At 41.5% G+C, this 20,406-nt stretch overlaps 1 protein-coding gene across 4 annotated transcripts in view; it reads left to right on the top strand.

The window, feature by feature from the left end:
- The window catches only part of LOC110179908 (uncharacterized), a 129,075-nt gene that overhangs the window by 97,349 nt on the left and 11,320 nt on the right, over positions 1-20,406 (top strand). Inside the window, exons 4-5 of one of the 4 annotated variants that reach the window (XM_086836632.1) lie at positions 12,137-12,200; positions 12,297-12,343. The exons of 1 other annotated variant lie outside the window; for it this stretch is intronic. In XM_086836632.1, coding sequence (XP_086692758.1) covers positions 12,137-12,200; positions 12,297-12,323 — 91 coding nt within the window. In that variant the 3' untranslated portion in view covers positions 12,324-12,343. Of the gene's footprint in view, positions 1-12,136; positions 12,249-12,296; positions 12,344-16,047; positions 16,362-20,406 lie in introns of those variants that run through there. 2 more of the 4 variants (XM_086836629.1, XM_086836631.1) reach the window with 2 other exon arrangements.

Here is a 20,406-nt window from a genome sequence, read left to right as displayed (position 1 = left end):
ATCGAAAGTCCAAATGGCTTAAAATTTGAAAATATTTGCGTATTTTCAAAGAGTTTATATCAACCAAAATATGAGTATTTGAAAAATCTTGTGAAACCAATACGAGGAATGGTATATTACACATTTTCATCAAATGATAGTGATTTGTTACCGGAATAAGCAAAAAACAATTCCATTATGATATTTGATGATGTCGCATCCGAAAAACAAGATAACATTCGAGATTATTTTTGAATGGGACGACATAGGAAGATTGATTCATTCTATTTATCTCAAACGTATACACATATTCCGAAACATTTAATTCGAGACAACGCGAATTTTATTATAATGTTTAAACAGGATGACTTAAACATGCGTCGTATATATCGAGATCATGTTAACAGCGATATGGATTATAATTCATATATGAATTTGGATTTCTTCTAATCTCTAAGGATGATGATGTGAAAACTGGACGATACAGAAAAGGATTCGATCAGTTTATTATTCTCGAATAAATAATAATAATATAAGTGTAATGAAGCTCCTTTGATAACATTATTAAATCTACAGTTCAAGTGAAAGCATCATCATCTTCAAAATCATCATCATCAACCTTCAAATCAACGGCCGACTATCACGTTAAAAAATAAATCATTGCGATTTAATATTAAATAAAACTTACAAGTATTATTCAAATGAATGAGATTTTTTATGTTCAAGAAAAACCTGTCAATGATGATGAAAAGAACTACATACCTATTATCCATATCAACAAAACTTCAAGCCAAATGACGAAGTTCGCATCACAATACAGAACCAAGATGTGAAAGTTTTCTCCACTTTGAGGGAACACTTAGCAAAATTATTGACACAAATACAGAAACGACTTCGACAAGTGGAGTTACCGGGATGCTTAAAAATGATTGTGTGGCCTATATTATGAGTTGAACGGGTGTGAATTGGATAGGAAACGGTTTACTGGAATTACAACAACTATTAAGAACTTTCTCTCAGTCGGTCAGTCGGTTAAATTGTAAACATGAGCTCGTTCTCTTGCTTACAAAAAACACTGATGATATGTATATTACAACAGTTGATGGAAAAACACACAATATTGCTATACATAACATATGTTGGAAGATCCCCCACATGGTTCCAATTGACAGTGCTAAAATTAAAATGTTTAATGTAGTGAAAAGTGGAGCTACTCTCCCACTTGCATTCCGGAGTTGGGATTGTTATATTAATCCAACATTGGTACAGGGAACACATCAAATCTGGAATTTAAAGTTTGGTGCAAATAGGGAACGCCAACATTTTGCTGTCATCGCATTTACGTTAAATGGACAGCTAATTACAAACAATTTGAGAAATGCAAAAGTATATCTAAATTCTGAAGTCTATCCCTATGAGGATTTGAATATTAAATATAATGAGAATCGGTTTACCGTCTTGTACGACATGTATACAAAATTCCAAGAGAGCTACTACAATCGAGAACCACGGGCACTTTTATCCCCCATGGAGTTTATAAGGAAGGCTCCTGTCGTTGTTGTTGATCTCTCATACCGGAATAAGTCTATAAAATCAGGACCGATTGATGTAAAAATTTCCACAGAGCTAAGTGTGGCGAGTGAGATGAATACAAAAGTATATTGCCTTCTCATCCATGATCGACTAGTTGAATATACACCATTGAGTGGATTAGTTCAACGTATCGACTATAAATTTTTAGAGGATAAGATCATTCAATTTTAATAATCATTGGGACTAGACGTCCACGGATCCATCAAAAATGGTGTCATTAGAAAACAAAACCAAATCCACAACCTCTTTTACAATACATCAACTTGTAATTAGAATAAATAATTTCATGAAAATGTTTAAGAATAAAATTTTCCCCGAACACGTGCAGTATCTGGAGGATTCGTTAAAATATTTCTATCAGAGGATGCCTGATACACCGCTGGTTTTAAATATACATGGACAACATTTCACATCTTGCTCTTGGGCGAATGAAAATGTCAACAATGGTCTCAATACGTGCGCCTGTCATTTTTTTAGTGTTCGCTCTCAAAAATCATTAAAAAAATTAAAAATGTATTTTAATTTAGAACATCGCTTCTGATATTTATATTTGATAAATAAAATTATAATATATAAATAAATATATATCCATTTTTCATTGGGAAAAAGGGCTTGGGAATTTTTTTTTTTCAGTATTTATTTTTCAGATTTACTCTATCACTTAAAAGACATAATTCCAAACCAAAAAAGGGCACATCTTTTGGTCAATGAAAGAATGGGTGGAGAGGGTAATCTTTCCTCGTATTTGTGAAAGGATGGGGTGGTGGTGGTGTGTGTGTATGTGTGTAAGCATGAACTACCTCACAGGGAAAATCACACGCGCGTGGTGAGCGTCATTCATATGATTGTAGTTTGGTTATTCCGTTACAAGACATGTACCCTTCTTCAATTCTACCCCGTCCCTTTTTAAGTGAGAATTGTGGGTCAACGTCCAAGTGCGCTCGAGGATCGAGTAGAGCGTGGATTTTTCCGTTAGCACCCTTCTTCAATTCCACCCCCGTCCCTTTTTTAAGTGAGGATTGTGGGTCAACGTACACGTGCGCTCCAGGATCCTTCGGAATCGTTCCCCTCCCTTTCGCACTCCTATCCACATCCTTGTTGGGGCGCTTGAACACTTGTTCACAAATGTCCTTTTACATACACTGACCCTAATTAATTGCATCTTTATTACCCCATCCATTGACAGGTTGACAGCTAACCCTCATTAATTGCATTTCTATTACTCAAAGCAATTAAATTTTTTGACAGCTAACCCATTAATTGCATTTTTATTACCCCTTTCGCCGACATCAAAGGTCCCGAAAATCCCGTTTCCCTACTACTGTTTAACGACAGATTGTCGGAGTTAGGTCTGGGAGCGAAGGCTCTTTATTTGTCAAGAATAAAATCAAAACTGAACTTAAAAGCTAACAGAAGTTAAACTTATTGCTGCCACTCCAATGGGCAGTGCTTGCCGGCTATGCACGATTTTCCGGCCAGATGCTGGATCAGCAATTTTGCCGGAGCGAGCTTCTGGACGATCGGTCATTGCCGTCGCCCGGGTCACTTAGATAAATACTCCCCCCTCAAGATTAAGGCCGCCCTTGGCCGATCCAATTTGGGCAGTCACCTCCCTTAGTTGGGCCGTGGAGCTCCTGACCTGGGTGACTCGCCGATAAGTGAGGCCGACGCAAATCAACGCGCAGCAAACTGCTCCCGCAATTAGCAATATCTGGTGCGAGCGATAGTTGTTGACATCTTCCCCGAATCTTTTAATTTGCTCCAGGTTACGCTCACTTAAGCGGTGAAGGTACGGGAGGCTAAGTATGTCATGCTCCAGTGTGATGTGCAGGGAAGGCGAGCTGGCTACTCCTGGTGCCCTCTAATGGGCCATATCATGATTGATTTCGGGTTTCGTTACTCTCGATGAAGGTGATGAGGTGCGTTCCTCGCAAGTGGACGTAAGTGCCGTTGTCCACACTCACAAGAGCCGGGTGATCGTTAATGATGATGATTCCCTCATCCACGTAAGTGATGGGATGCAGATCGCTATGCTGGATATAGCAGTGCGCAATTCCACCCGCATGGAGTTCCTGGGCGCAAGATCTTCTCAGCGCCAGTTGGCAAAATGTGGCCCCTGGTGACATGGAGCAGTTTTTTACCGTGTGGATCTCTCCGTCGCAATCCCCTATGACCTTGTCCTCTAGTCTGAGCATCGTGTCATGATGCGACATGGGAAAAACGGCGATCTTGATGAAAGCTGACTTAATTTTAGGAAACTTAATAATGAAATGTCCAATGTGAGTGGATTGTAAAACTTTAACGGACGCAACGGACAATATATCTTTGATGGGGGTATCTGTGGGCTCCTCTATCCACATACTTTCCAGGTCTGCATTATCTAGTATGCTAGGGCTAACTATATTGATTTTGTCGAGCGCTATTGCAAGCAATAAATTTTGCAGCTCCATTGTAATCATCCTATTCCGAGACAATAAAATCTCGTATAGGTGTCCCGAATCAATTTGGGATTCTTTAGCCGACCTCAAAACTTGATTGAATATGATAGTGATGTTATTAATCTGTTCCTGTACTTTACTGTTATTATTGATCTGTCTATTGTTTGCATTAACAAGTTGGAATTCGGTCAGTCTGATCTTTTCAAAATCCTCCGCGTCTGGCGTTCCCAGCACTACCTTTAACGCCGCTCCCAAGAAGTCTAAACTCCCAGCTACCCTATGGTGGATGCTCAATGATTCGAGCAGGTTACGCAGATGAACGACATCCACGCTCAAAAGTTTCTGCATGTGCGACTGGGGAAACATGTGAATCATGTCACCAGTCTCTTCCACCATGCGCCTGTATTCTGAGAGATTTGCTGTGTGTCTTACAAATGAAAATTCTTCCCATACTAAAATTCGTCCATCAATGATGGGAATGTACTTGGCCTGCGAGTAGTCCGTGAAGTGTGTCGATATTAGGGTCAAAAGGAATAACTGAGGTATAGAAGTGAACCTGTAATTTTTGGATTTATTGAAGTGCTTTGCAAAATTTAAGTAACCCACCACCAAACATATAAAATAAAGCGTAGTAAATAAAAATGCGTATGAATGAATAATGGAAATAAAAACAATGATAATAATAATAATGACAAATGATAATAAGAAAACTTATGCCAAGTGGCTAGGAATAAAAAATATAAAAAAATTGTAAAAAATTATCAGACGAATGTCAACTGACCATGCTTCGTCTACCTAAGGTTGTCCTTGTGGACCACCCTCCCCTTAATAAAGGCTGTGGTCCCCATGTCTGCTTCAACCACTTTTTCTTCACACAATGGAGAGAGTTAGTTGCCTAGTCGCCTGTTGGATTTTACCAGGACTTTTTCGCCAACTTTGAACACCCTGTTTTGTCAGAAAGCATTTTCCCTGTTCCTGAGCTTGTCTTGGGCGATCTTAATCTTATCCTGAACCTCATACAGTGGTTCATCCGACTGTGTTTGAATTACGTAGGCTGGGCTCTTGTCGATGACCGAATGGATAGATTTGTTGGATCTGGCTGTGGCCAGTAAGATTAGCTCGACGGTGTCGCTGATGCCTTTATCAATTTTAAGGCATCTGGCGAGTTCCACCAGAGTGCTGTTGAAGCGTTTCACTTGAAGCGCTCCACTGAAGCGCTCCATTTGAGACACTGTGAATGGGGCGGTGCGTTTAAAACGCTAACGCCGAAATGGTTTTCCAGCATGGTCAAGATAGTGTGCGAGTTTAACAATGGTTCATTGTCGCAATAGTCATAGGCTTTAGGAAAAACAATCATTAGCAGTAGTAATCCCGGTTTCAGATGGTTCTCTGATTCTAGAGGGAACTGGTTGGACCATGGCAAATTTTGAGAATTTGTCAATGCTCGTAAGAAAATATATTTTGTCCGTGGAGAAAATGTCAATGTGTAGCATTTCTCCTACATGGGATGGGACCGGTGTCTCACCAAGCTCTTCCTTTTTGGGGTGTCTGTCATATTTCGCTTTAGCGCATGTCCTACGATTAGCGACGATTTCGCACGCTAGTTTAGCCATTTTTGGGAAGTAGTATTCTGAGAGTACCTACCTCACACTTTCTTGGGCCGATTTGTGAGCTGCGTTTCGACGGATAGCGTGCCTTCTCCACAGTTATATGGCTTTGAAAACAATTTAAGGGCTTATCCGTAGTTTCAATAGTGTGGGTGAGCGACAGCTCACTGTGAATTGTGGCTGCGCTAGAAAAAGCTTCTTCCTCTCCCAGAACGTTAAGTTGCTGTCTTGAGAGGGCGTCCGCAACGAGGTTTTCTTTGCCGGGCTTGTAAAAAATTTTGGCGCCGGACTCGTCAATGCGGGCTTTCCATTGTTTGATTTTCGCATTTGAATTGCGAATGTCAACGGCTGGTGGTCAGTATAGATATTTATATCCTTTACTGCATAAAAGTAATGGCGTAATTTGGCTATTGCCCAAACTATGGCTAACAGCTCACGATTGTTAGTAGCGTAGCTAACCTCTCGGTCCGTAATGGTCCTAGTTATCATAGTAATGGGTCTTCCCTCTTGGGATAGTACCGCGCCAATGCCAAATGCCGAGGTATCCGTCTTTAGATCGAATGCCTTCTTGTAGTCGGGATAGCTGAGGATGACATCCTCTGGAAATCCTCTTATGGAAAGCAAGCCGTTGCTGCTCGCTAAATTACACCTGGATATTTTTGGATCTGTGCCTACTGAGACTTCCATGCTCCCCTTTAAGAATTTCAGATATAGGCCTAGCTATTGATGCAAAATCTTTGATGAAGCATCGGTAATAACTGCCCAGGCCAAGGAACGATCTCACCTCGAATACATTTTTGGGTTCGGGGAATTCCTGTATGGCCTTGGTTTTTTCTGGGTCTGTTGTGGCACCTTTATTAGTGACAATAAATCCCACAAAACTAACGCTCTTTTTAAAGAAACGCGATTTTTGTGCTGACACCCTCATGTTGGCGTCGTGCATGCTCTTAAGAACACAATCCACATGCAACATAGACATAGCAAAATTTGCCAATCTGCTCTCGCAGTATGTCGTCGATGGTTCTTTGGAAGATGCTGGCAGCATTATTCAAACCAAACGGAAGCCGGCGAAACTTGTATTTTCCTCCGTTAACGGAAAAGGAAGTCTTTTCGCGGTCACGCTCTGCCAGAGTGATCTGGTGGTAGCCTAAATTCAGATCGAGTGTCGTGAAGTATTTGGCTTTAGCCCAATTCCCTAGTATCATAGAGATATTTGGCATGGGATAGCGATCAGGTATCGTCCTCTCGTTCAACTTGCGAAAGTCTAACACGAGTCGCATTTTGCGGTTGCCCGCTTCGTCAGTGCCCTTTTTGTCTACTACCCATATTGGGTTATTGTAGGGGGACTTTGACTTTTATATTATGCCATTTTTTAGCAGCTTTTGGATTTCGCTGTTGACAAAATCTGCAGCCTCCATTGGGTATGGGTAAAGCTTGGCATATATGGGCTCCTCGCTAACCGTCCTGATGGTAGCTACCACCGACGTGTTGTAAGGAAGGGCCTCGTTGCGGTTTTCAAAAGCTTTCTTTCGTTCGCCAAGCATTTTGGTAAAGGCCTCTCTAACTAGAAGCGGCGCGTCCGAACAATCAATGTTGGTAAAATTGACGTCGGGGCACGATTGGAAATCTAACTTCTCTACTTCGGAGCCCCATTTGAGGTGGCCGGAAGCTAGACAAAGCGATACCCCTGCCTGTTTTAACAGGTCAAGGCCAATTATGGCATCAATGGAGGACAAATCTGGTAATATAAAGAGCGTGGCCTTCAAGTTGAATAGGGAGACAAAGCACTTCTTAGTGGTGGTGGCGAATGTATCGTGAAATGCGATTCTACCGGGCGGACGCCTTTCAGTCCCTCGTATGGACGGAAGAAAATTTTTGCCGCACCCGTGTCAATTAAAAGCCTCATATCTACCCCCGCTACTCTTCGTCTGATGACGGGTAGCAGGGATTTTCCCCTAAAAAATTAATAGTGTCCGAATCATATTCATGAACGGCATCATCATGATTTTCTGGGCCGCGCTTGAAGCTGCGGCGATGAATTTTACTTCAATTTCGCTCGGGCCCTATATGATGTGGTTAACCCACTGCTTCTTGTGCGGACCGGATCGATCAGACCCGGCCGGCTTCCTATTTTGGTAGACCGGTGCTTGAGATGGCTTGAGCATCTTAGACATTGAAGGGTCAACTTCCATGGGCTCTGGCGTGTTCTTCCGACGGCTGTCGTTGTTCGAAGCGGAGTGCACCTGAGCCTTGTGTTGTTTAGTGAAGTGTTGGTTTTTACCCGCGCTTACATGGTGGTGCCCGTGATAGGAAATTTGTTTGCGATCTTGCGCCTTTGGAATATGCTTCCTGTCCCTATCCTCCACGCTCTTTGCAAACGATGTTGCAAAAGTGAATGTCTCGTGGTTTGATTCCACCTCCTGGGCCAATGCCAACGCAGTTGGCATGTCTTTTGGCTTTGCCGAGAAAAGGACATCGGAGAAGCTGCGCTTGAGGCCCGAAATAAAAATGCGGAGCGCATCATCCAGAAATTTTTCGCACAAAATTGTTTCCGCTGGTGCTTCGTACCACATAGTTGCCTTATTTGTGAGCAAGGTGAGTTTTTTCTCAACCTCGTCATAGTATTGTAGGAGCGTGAGGCTTCCCTGTGTGAGGGTGCCCATCTCCTGCTCGATGACGTGAATCTGTCGCTTATCACTATATGTGACGAGGGACGATGAGGCGGTCTATGATCGCATCGAAATTCAATATTGTGCCAAACGAGGATAGCACTGCATCGGCAGGGCCCCTAATCTTACTCCTAATTATGACTACCGCCTGGTAATGGCGTGAGCTATTTCTTAAATATGTAATATGCGGCTACTGTCGCTTGCCGCCAAGACACATATTTTTCCTGTGCCCCCGTTAATTCGGGCAGGCATTTAACGGCATCTAAGGGCTCGTTGCATTGAACATTGTCTTTGATGTCAATGGGCTCATAAGCTTTTATGTTTGGAGCTTCTGCAAGTGTGGGTGCGACTTGCACTGCTGCCACTTGAGCGGCCAACTGCAGTGCGGCTTGGCGCATTTCCTCTTCCTTGCCGACCCTGTCCGCCAGGGCATGGCTAACTGCGGCCTGAATTACAGCTTTAAGCTGGTCTGGGTCCATAATTCCTACTGAGGGGTTAGCGGGGGCCCGTAGCTGAGCTCGTCAAACCAAGCTGCTGCTTTGTCAAGCAGCGACAGGGCAAGGGGTACGCGGGGACTGAGCCTCCGCTACGAAAAACAAAGAACTGAAGAACTGCCACACAAATGCATATGCAGCCGTATCGGGTTTACAGCAGTGGAGTGGAGCTATAAAACATTTTACTTTGAGGCAAATACCAAGAAATACACAACGAATAATATAAATGAATTTACAATTTATGCACATCCAAACTGCTGAATTAAACGCCGATATTTTGCGAAAAATAATTTTAAAAAATTCACGATTAACTTATTTCTCAGCGGCGGACTTGCGTTCAAGCCGAGATGTCTAATATTCGTACTTATTGGCTAAAAAAAAGCAAACAATACACAAAACAGATATAACAGCATATAACAAATATTATTATCGCACATACAATTTCACAATTTAAATTGTCAATAAAATAATGAGTTAATTAAGCTTTATTTCATAAAAAAATAAACACGAAAATTTTAAAAGCGGAGCTGCATAAATTATTCTGCCAGCGATTGTTTGATTTATTTTGAAGTTACTCAAATGCAGATATATGGAAGTATAGGAACGGAGGTGCTCACTTACGTTTCCCCTATTTGTTTTAGTGGGTTCTTTTCAAGTTAGGCGCAAATTAATTAGATGTTAATATGTCGGTCAAAACGGGATAACTGTCCTTCTTCATCTGCTGGCCTAGGGACTTAGACAGATTTGTAAAATAGGGGTTTAACGACAGATTGTCGGAGTTAGGTCTGGGAGCGAAGGCTCTTTAAAATCAAAATGGAACTTAAAAGCTAACAAAAGTAAATCTCATTGCGGCTACTTCAATGGGCAGATGCTGGGTCAGCAATTTGGCCGGAGCAAGCTTTCGAACGATCGGTCATTGCCGTCGCCCGGTTAACTTAGTTAACTAGTCCGCATGCTACAATTTGGAACCCTCCAGGGGCAAAATATATATTAACGGCGGTATGGCACTCCTGCGGCACATTCGGGCACGGAATCTTTACTAGCGCTCGATCTCAGCACTCTTGGAATTAATGCTAAGGTCGAGTGCTCTGCCAAGGGAGGGTGCTGCTGGGGTCCGCCTACATGCTGCCCACCAATACCGTATTTTTTGCGCCTCGGAGGCTGGCTCATTTAATAGCGTAAGGCTATTAAATTGGGTGTCCAGCGACAAGAACATTTCATGAGTTATGACATTTCATGAGTTAGGCTCAAAAAGGAATGCAAAATTTGCAAATGCTAACACTAGCAACACACTTAATTGGGAAATAAAACAAATTAAATACACAAATCAGAACAGCTGCTAACACACGTGAAGTGAACGGGAACATGTTTTACACAAAATATAAGATTTAATTTAACCCCGGTGGTTATATGTAAAATTTAACACAAATCAACAGCGCAAGAAAGAAACACTTCCCCTCACATTGAAAGATAATAGGATAATGATATATACATTGAAATGCGACCTCACAATTTATTTATTTAAAAAAAAAATTCGGACCAAATTATTATACCTTTGCAGGGTACTATAGTTTCAGTCAGAAGCATGCAATGCAGTAAAGAGGCACCTCCGACCATATAAAGTATATATATTCTTGATCAGGATCAACAGCCGAGTCGATCTAGCCATCTGTCTGTCCGTCTGTTCGTTTCTACGCAAACTAGTATCTCAGTTTTGAAGCTATCTGAATGAAACTTTGTAGTTAGTCTTCTATATACATTCACATATATACATGTTGGAACGGGCCGGATCGGACGACTATATCATATAGCTGCCATAGAAATAACCGGAAAATTTTTACAAAAAAATTATACATTTTCAGTTTTCAAGAGAATTTCATCAAATTTGAGATATAGTCATTTCATATTAATCTACAATTTTGTGTGAAATTTTATAAAAATCGGAGTACTATATCATATAGCTCGCATAGGAACGATCGAGAAATTAATTCAATTAAAAATTAAACCTTTTTCAGTTTTCAACAGATTTTCATCAAAGTAAAGATATAGTTATTTCATTACTTTACAATTTTGCGTAAAATTTTTTGAAAATCGAACAACTATATCATATAGCTCCCATAGGACTGATCGTTAGATATAGAGGAAAAATACAAATCTGTGAATGTAAAGCTGTAAAAATAATATGTACATATATGTGAATGAAATGAAAGCAGGTATTACTTCATTGTTGTTGAACATAAATAAATATAATTTATATTGTATTAATTTCTAGTAATCGAAGTTCTCTCAGCAAGGATATATATATAGCTTCCTTTCATGTTAGTTTGTAAGAGTGTGCAAAAAGATATGGCTTTGCGAGACTTCTACACCGTCTAAAAATTTTAGAAAATTATTAGTTGCACAGGTATTGTGTGTAAAATAACAAAAGAAGCTAACTTTTCCATGCCGAAGTTTGTATCCCCCAGCAGATAACAATTGGATCTGACAGTAATCTATCCATATCTTTTAGCTTAAAAATTAAGAGATTATTGCTTTTGCTTTTGCTTACGTATTTTATAATAGTTTTGTTTTTGTATATTGATTTGCATTGTATATTCCACAGGGTCTGTTAAGAAAGTACTTATGTAGAGTAGTCATTTACGATTACTGAAGGGTCAGTGTATCATAAGTACTCGTGTACCCGGAGACTCTGGGTTTGTTAGCTACAGAGTTAGCTAATGGAGTACCCAGTGGTTTGTCTTCTATTTTCTATAGGGTCAGTCCAAAGTATCGGGATATTTTGTAACAACTGGCGGTTCACATAGTCTCCTGCACAAACCAATAGATAAAAAGCTTAGAATATTTAATGAATATGTATACTTTTTTTATAAGATCGTGATTTTTTTTATAATTGAGGCGTAATTTAACAAAATATATATTTTTATTATATATACTTTTAAAATACATAATTTTTCCATTTTAGTTATTTAATTCTTCAAAATTTAAATTTTCCTAAGATCTAGTTAATTTTGTGTGTGTTCACGATAATTAAATTTTTTGTATTTATTGTGTCTTATATCACAATTTAGTTTAAGCTCCCAGTGGTGCACTACTAATCTTAGCTCTCTCTCCCTTGTTCCAATCTTGACTTCTTAGTCGTTATATCCGGTAAACCAAATGGGTTCTAAAAAAATCTCGAGATTTTGAAAACTCAATAGTAGTCTCCCTCGGCACAGCCTTTACAGAATGCTAAAGAAAATGTAAATTATTATTATATCTAAGTTAGAAGCCATGGAGGCGTTTATCTCTAGAATTTAAATAAAGTGAGCCCATACTATTTCAAAATTTGAGCGAAAAATCCCTCTATTCTACGGTAGGTCACCACCATTGCCAACATGGGAGACCGGACTGCTCCACAACTTCGCAGCGCCCTTACGACAAGTAAGCATGTGTTTTACCGTAATGGACATGTAAGAAAGAATCAAGAGATATCGACTTCGAATTTTCTAATTTTCATCTCTTGCTTTTAAAAACTAGTATCTACCTCCACCCTCCTCTTCCTGATTTTTACCTCCATCCCCTGCTCGGGGAAGGGGACTCCAGACTGCTGCAAAGCCTCCATTTGGTGAGCAAACGGGTTGTTGGGGATCCCAAACTTAAGAAAAAGCGGTACAAGAGGAATAAATCTTCCAAGGCACAATCACAATTTCACCACTATTTCTATCTTTCACTTTCAAAAATACTCATAAACTCAATTTGTGTTTCCTATCAGAATGCAAGCAGTTTACGTATTAAACTTCAGAAAATGTAATCTGTCATTTATTTATCAGGTTACCGTTTTTACAGAAACCTATTTTAAGACGAAAATTCTTAGCTCCGAAGTTTTCCCAGATGTATGTACTGTACACCGAATAGATCGCCTATTAAGCGAAAGGGTGGTGTCCTCTTAATGATTCCTCCGGACTTACGTCGGAATTATAAAGTTTCGAGGAATGCAATGTTGTTGAATTTCTGTCAATGTTGCTATCTGCCTATGGTAGTTCGAATTTTATTAAATGTTCCGACATTCAAATCGGATATATTTTAACCATCTTTACGCAACCCAATTGATTTCTTATAGTTTTTTGGATTATTGCTATTAAGTAGTTCTAGGTGATTTTAACATCCCTGGGCTAACTAGTCCCCAAATAATTCCACGTATTCGCCGCTTTTGTGCCCACGCTTACGATTGACGTAGCCAAGATTACCCTGTCCAATGACATAGCATGCATAACATGTGACGTGGAAAGCTGCTCTTGGTTAAAGAGCGGATAAATATTCTCTTGAAGGGGTGGCAACGCTACACTTTTATCAGGCACTGTGTATCTGTGGAGCAGAATGTGATGTGAGCGGTCGCTCTACACTTTTTTCCTTTGCCTTTTGACACAGTATGGCCTTTTCGCAGACAATTGATGCATAAGGAGGCTGACTTAACAAACTCGAACCTTTGTATTACAGAGAGACGCCCAAACGGGCTGCAATTCTGTAGTGAATGATCTTCTGCATTGCAATAGCTACAAGTTTGCTGAGGCTTGCTGTTGGAGGAGGAACACGAAAATGAGCTTCGATTATGTGGTTTGCTTGACGGTAATTTTTCCAGCTTTGGTTTTGTCGATTCTTCAGCCGATAAATGCTGGTATCGGCGATTTAACATTTTCTCACAATCGGACCAAATTGGCAATGTCTCATAATCGAGCTGTTCCTCCCATTTTTGTTTAGTCACTGGCTTGACTCTATTTAATACCAAATATATCAACATTGCGTTCGAAATTTTTGTATCATCTCCTATCGATAGCAGAGAACCGTAAATCGACGAAACAGTGTCGATAAGATTTCTCAAGGAGGATGCGGATTGATGCGATATTTTTGGAAGACTAAACAATGTTGAAATATTATTCATAAAGATGAGGCACTCGTTATCGTAAACCTTTTTTAAACTGGCCATCGCCTTTTCGTAATTACTCTCGGTGACTTGGTAAGCTTTAATTGTTCCTAAAGCTTCACCAGAGAGACATGAAATTAAATGGTTAAATTTTTCGATGACTGGAATGCTGGCGTCTTTATGAACCAAAGTTTCGAAAAGGCTAATCAAATTTTTGAATTCCGAAGAATTTTCACTAAATTTTGGCAATGCCAAATTCGGAAGTCGCGCACGAGTTGGTGCTACAGCAGCTGATCCCGGAGTTTCGCTGCTGGCTGCTGTCCTAATGGCAGGTAATAATGACATTAATTTTGCCTTGGTCACGATGCTAAGTTCTTCCAACTCGTCGCCATATTCATCGCCACTATCTATTTCTTCTATCTGTTCTTGTATTTGATTTGCCTTGTTAATTGAAGCATTTAAGTTTTCGAGTCGACATTTCAATTCTTCTTCTAAAATCGGAATCGAACCCTGTTCCAGCCGCTCGTTTAATCGGCGAATGGTTCTGACCCTACTTTGGAGCTTGCTTTTTAACTCCTCCAGAAGAGATTTATTTTTTGTATCCTGGGTCATTTTACGAATTAATTAAATTAATTTTCCCAAGAATGATAATAATGGCCGAGAATTATTGTTTAAATCAGAAAGACGACGAAAGTATTAATTATAGCTTTCGAATCAAATATAAATAATATCAAAATAATATCAAATAAACACTCAATTAAAAGAATAAAAAAAATATATATAGATAAATATTCTTTTTAATTTAATAATTATTTAATATTAATAATTAATGAATTAATATTACAAATTAATATTTTTATTTTGTTGACAAATATTTTATTTAATTGAAACGAGTCACGCAGTATCTATATTAATAGTGGGTGCAAGTGACGCCGAAAAGTGTATACCCGACAAATACAGGGTAGCGCGTCACTTGGCGGTCCGCCAATCAAATGACCGAAGAAGAGTATACCCGACAAAAACAGGGTAGCGCGTCACTTGGCGGTCCGCTAATCTAAGCGCGCCAAACTAAGAAAGCCCAACAACAACAACGACTGCACTGGCACACAAGCGAAAGCGAAAACGAAAAAGTTCACCGCTGCAGCTGCTAGTACACAAGGCTTTATGTTTTGGTGCGCAAGCTTGGATTAACTTCCCAACTATTAAAGCGAGTTCTAACGAGAGAGGAGGGGAAGGGGGCGACAGTGATTGCAATATTATACATTAAATAACAAAAATAAATGTTGCGTCCAAGTGCGGTTCAATTTTATGTATGTATATATGTTAATTTTAGACAATATATAATTGAATAAATAAAACATGCAATGTTGCTCTACTATAAATACGTATGTGCCAAGAACTGAAAGCGAGGTGCAATATTTCAGCACAAGATAATAAACAATTATTTTATTTTACTCCAGCTTTCAATTTTTTGCACAAATACCTCTGATTGGTGATATCTATATATATAAAAATGCTCTGTTCGTGTCTACTTCCTTCATAGACTTGAAAAGTTCTGAACCGTTTAAGCCCAAATTTTTACACAACATGCGTTGAGGTTCCAGCTCGGTTATTGTTTACTTTTGATGTTGATAGCTTATCTGCATTTGCGAATATATCAATTTTTTTCGCGGTTCCCCGCGCCCCTTCTCCTGCGCCCTTTACAGGCAGCCAGCTGAATCAAAGCATTTCCTGTCAATCATTCAAAACATATTGAAAGAAGAAATTGGAGATAAAAATTTTATTTTTTTTGTTCAGGTTCAGTAAGAAACGAAGTCATGCCACCCAAGAAGTCGAGTTTGGGTCGTCGTACTCGCAATACAGAAGCAAACAGATGTAAGATTACGAATATGACTGACGAAGAACGGGCCTCCATCCGAGAGACTGAGCGGCTGAAAGCAATGCAGATGCACAACGCACAATTTTATTCTTGTCCACCCGGGGTCGCCATGAATTTTTTAATTAGTTTATTAAAAATTAAAATTTTAAATAAACCGAGATGTGGTGGCAAGAATTTGGCACGGACGAAAAATGATATGATGATTCGAATTCAAAGTATGCGAGTAATATATATTTCTTAGCTTAGCCTAGCTTATGCTAAGGTTGGCGAAGGCGAGGCGAATTCGCGATGAGCGCGAGAGAGCTTTATTGCGCTCTCGCCTTCGCCCTAAACTAACTACACTAGACTTCAAATTATCTTCTCAGCCAACCCACGCTTTCTTTTCAGAATTCAACAGTAAATTGGCCATCTTTTTGCTCAATTTTTTTTAATTATCTATTCAGCCTTCACTGTTTCAAGCTTATTAACAATTGTTATTTTTTCAACAGTAACATCCAGGTGCAATTGGAACAAGATCGTTTAATAAGACAATTGACTGGCATTATTTTAAGTCCAATCACAAATTTGTTGAAGGACCGCATAACAACATCGATAGCCGATGGACTCAAGGAGCAAATGCAATCTGTAATGGATGACTTTAATACCGAGGATCCTTTACAGCTGCGCAACTTTACTAGAAAATGGTTGTCTGGAATAACACAAAATGCGACAATTGAATTAATGTATCACTAACACTGAAAAGGAGGGGGGCGATCCTGCCGCTAAAGATCCTGTACTGGAAAATAGCTCCCGCGACGCAGTCGGAAAGTATGATAACACGTAGTGGTTAAAATGATAAGTAGGGGGCGTCGTGGAGCTCAAAATAATTGGTTCCGCTTTATTACGCATCATACATAGAACTAATTAGCTTAAACGTAAGGGCTGCGCTCCCGACCGAAAAGCTAAGCTTAACAGTGCGAGAGCGGGCCCAAGAAGTGGAGCGTGAACTAGCCGTCCCTCAGCTCGCCTAGCAGCGAGCGAAGCTCGGGAACTCGGGAGCGGGCGTTCGCGAACATCGAAGAGTGGGCGCGGGAGCGCTTAGACTAGCCCGATGAGCCGTGCGCGAAGAGCCGACTTGCGGGAGTGCAAGAGCGGCCAAGCTTTGGAAACTCGGTGGGCAGAGGCGGCGCCGCGAAGGGTTGCAACATATTCGTCCTGTATAAGCACTGCCGCGTTCTGCAGGGTGTCCTGGCTAGCGGTGGAAATTGCCTATGCGCACCGGAGTGGAGCGGTGGACGAAGGCCGTGGAGTGGCCGGGGAGAGGCGTAGGATCCTAGAGGTGACGTCGACGTCGGTAGCGGATGAAGTTCGGTGGCAACCTTGGAATCGGTTGGATTGGAACTCTGATCAGAGCGTTTGAGTGGTGCGGAAACTGGACTTCCAGGCATATGCAGGACCGTGTGGTGATTCTGAATGCACGTCTTGCATCGGTCACCTCTGCGGCACTTGCATTGGGATTGTTCGCGGGCCAAACAGTTGGAACAGTAGCGGTTGGTGGACACCGCGCTGAGCCTCTTCTCAGAACTAAGCCTGAGGAACTTGTGGCATTTTCGAAGCGGATGGATTCCGCTGCAGACTCGGCATGGGTAGGATAAAATACCTCGGAAACGTCTGCTCTTGATGTCGTAGGGTACCCAGTAATTGAAGGCGTTGGGAGAAGTGATTCGCGTGGAGAACGCGGATATCCTTTGGCTGGAAGGTTCAGCAGCAATCTGAACACTGGAGGAAGAGTTTCTGGGATGCAGCAGGGTGTGATGCCGTCTGCGGCATGTAAGCCATGTAAGGCAGGAGTGGACACTGGGGCAACCCTGCTGCTGATGGCCTCGTGCCAAACAATTCAAGCAGAGTTGCTTTCTTCGGATGACATTTGATCTCTCGACTACGGTCATTTTAAGGAAACGGGGACATCTTTGCAGGGGGTGGAACACAGGTCACAACTTCTGGGTGTTGGAGTCACTCTGAAGTAAGAAAAATTAAGCCGGGGCGCTGGGGCCCTCGGAGTCGACAACTTTGGCGGAAAATGCCTTGAGTTGGTAGGCGTAACGTCGTCGATGGCCTCCAGCGTACGATGGCGTTCGGTCAGAAACTCGTCTAGCTCGATCCAAGTTGGAATTTTGTCCTTATTGTGGATAGATTGCTCCCACATAGAGAGCATGAGCTTGGGGAGCTTCGTGGAAACCATGTACACCAGGAGGCAGTCCCAGGCTTCGACCTGAATGGCGGTCATCTCTAATGCCGCTCTGGATAGTGCCTTGCAGCTCCCTTAGCGCGCTGCCGGACTCTTGGGGGATAACAACCGCCGGTTCTCGAAGCGGTCGGTGAGGCTTTGCCAAGCTGCGACGAACCCCTCATTGGTGAGCGGGGCTTTGGAAACAATGGCGTGCGCTTCGCCAGTTTTCTTGGATAGTAGGTGGAACAATTTCTCCACCAGGGTGAGACGCGAGTTGTGAATATAAACCGCCGTAAAAAGGTCTCTGAATGTGGGCCACCGAAGACAGTCACCAGCGAAAGTTTCGGTGTCCACCGGTGGCAGGCGACAACCAGCCGACTCCGGAACGGACGTGTTTGGGGAAATCGGCACGGACTGAGAAGCACCCTTTTCCATCAACTCTTGGAGGTCGGCACTACATCTTTCGTAGGCCGAGAAACAATGCTCGTATCTGGACTGGAGCGTTAGCCCGATGGTGGTACTCTCACCGGATGCCTATATAAGTTCAGAACCGTTATCGTAATCCCTTTCGACCTTTTCCCACAGTACTCGAATCTGATCGCGACGCACTTTACACGTGAAAGGAGAGGGCTGGGTGGTTTCTGGGGCATCTAGAGGTTGGATCTTTGCCTCGAATTGACTCACACGGTCTGATGTGGCAATAAACTTCCTCAACGCAATGTCGATGGCGGTTTGAGCCATTTTTGTGGTCGTCCGTGAGTGAGTGAGTGAGCCTAGACGATGGAGCTGGGCTAGTATTTAAAGCGGTTTGCTCTTGAGCGAACAGCAGTGGACTTTTATTTAAGCGGAGAGGGTCGCGGAGATGCAGACTGGGATCTTCCCAAACGGATTGACGGAACCGGCCGTAATTAAATTATGGGAATAATTTTAATTCGAAATTAAAATTCTTGTGTATTTTAGAATAGTATATATAGTAATAGCTTGGAGATCGATGCTCAGCGCAGAATAGCGCGAAGCTTGCCCAATATATATGTATGTATTGTAAATTGATATAAATAAAAATAGGATTTTAAAAAATTCGGATAATTTTAAATCCTTGGTTTACGAAATTTATTTCTTTTTAAAATTGTAGGTGGTGGATTTTGTCTAGTCGGCACTGTTCGGCTGTCGAATGTGTAAGTGCAGTTGCTTGTACACGCTCTAGGCACAAAGAGAACACCAAAAAAATGACAAATAATTACTTGATATGCCCTTATGCGGGCGTGTATATATATGTATGTAATAACTTGGAGATCGATGCTCAGCCCAGAATAGCGAGAAGCTTGCCCAATATATATGTATGTAAATATGTAGGATTTGTATTGGCACAGTGGAGCGTCGAGAAGTGGACTGTATTGAATTGTGCGAACAGAAAAAATGAGTATGGATACAGCACAAAAATTAGCGAAAATATCGTGACAGCGGCGGACTTTTCGGCGAGCAGGGTGAATTCCCGCAACAAACGCACACCGGCTGGCCGATATTAATTATTTCTTTTTGTAACACTATTTCACTGTTCACGGAGAACTTTTTTTTGTACGGAAATATTAGCACAAGTTTAGAAGGCGTGTGTGTGTATGTGGCTGCACATAGGCCTCGACCGTTGGCAAGTGGATGAACGACGGGGAATCGAAGAGACGGCGAGGAGGATGGCGGCGCACACAAAACGGACACGGATGGAAATTTTCAAAGTTCGGAGGCGAATAGAAAGTGGAATTTCTCACTGCCATGGTGTCAGGAAAACTCGGAAGGGGAGTTGACACGAACAGAACAATAAATTTTGTAGCGGTGCGACCGAAATTAAATGTTCGGCCCACTGTTGAAGACCGGCAGCAAGAACAAGACGGAAGCAAGCATATACTTATCTCTAGCGGAAAAATCACCGGGAACTACTGGTGAAAGGACGGAAAGATATCCGGATCCGGCTCGACATCGAAGAGTGGGCGCGGGAGCGCTTAGACTAGCCCGATGAGCCGTGCGCGAAGAGCCGACTTGCGGGAGTGCAAGAGCGGCCAAGCTTTGGAAACTCGGTGCGCAGTGGCGGCGCCGCGAAGGGCCTCCTGACGTGAACAGACACAAATTTACTTGTGTTTTCATAATGTTATATTCTTTATTTCTTACAATTACAAAATGACCGTTTAATAAATATTTTTATTGCATGAACTGGTCTTGCTTATTTTTTTTTAAGAATAAAATGGATATTAAGGCCAATCAAGTCTATCAAACTTCTCTATTCTCAAGTTAATTACTGGCTGCGATCAGTTCGGATATTAAAAAAAAAAAACCAATACATTTAACAGAAACTCACGTCTGAAAAGACGTTCAGTATGGCTACGATTGGCGAAACTTGGGCTATCCTTAGTCCACGCCAGGGAGAAGGGACTTACTGAACTGAAGACGACCGTTCTGATCAGGTGCGATGCGAACGCGAGGCACACGCTTTGGGGGAGCTCGGAAACGAATGATTGATAATATTATTTTGATAATATTTGATAATATAATATTAATAATATAATTTTTTTGATAATATTAATTGTCAAAAAGTTACAATATATAAAAAGGGAAATACGGCAACACAGCACGGGAGGCTTCCAAAGTT

This window comes from Drosophila serrata, unplaced genomic scaffold (genome assembly GCF_035046125.1).
Source record: "Drosophila serrata isolate PLE 108 unplaced genomic scaffold, ASM3504612v1 contig_291, whole genome shotgun sequence".
Lineage (NCBI taxonomy): Eukaryota > Metazoa > Arthropoda > Insecta > Diptera > Drosophilidae > Drosophila > Drosophila serrata.
The sequence above is the reverse complement of the archived record's forward strand: the minus strand, read 5'-3'. Positions and strand labels throughout refer to the sequence as shown.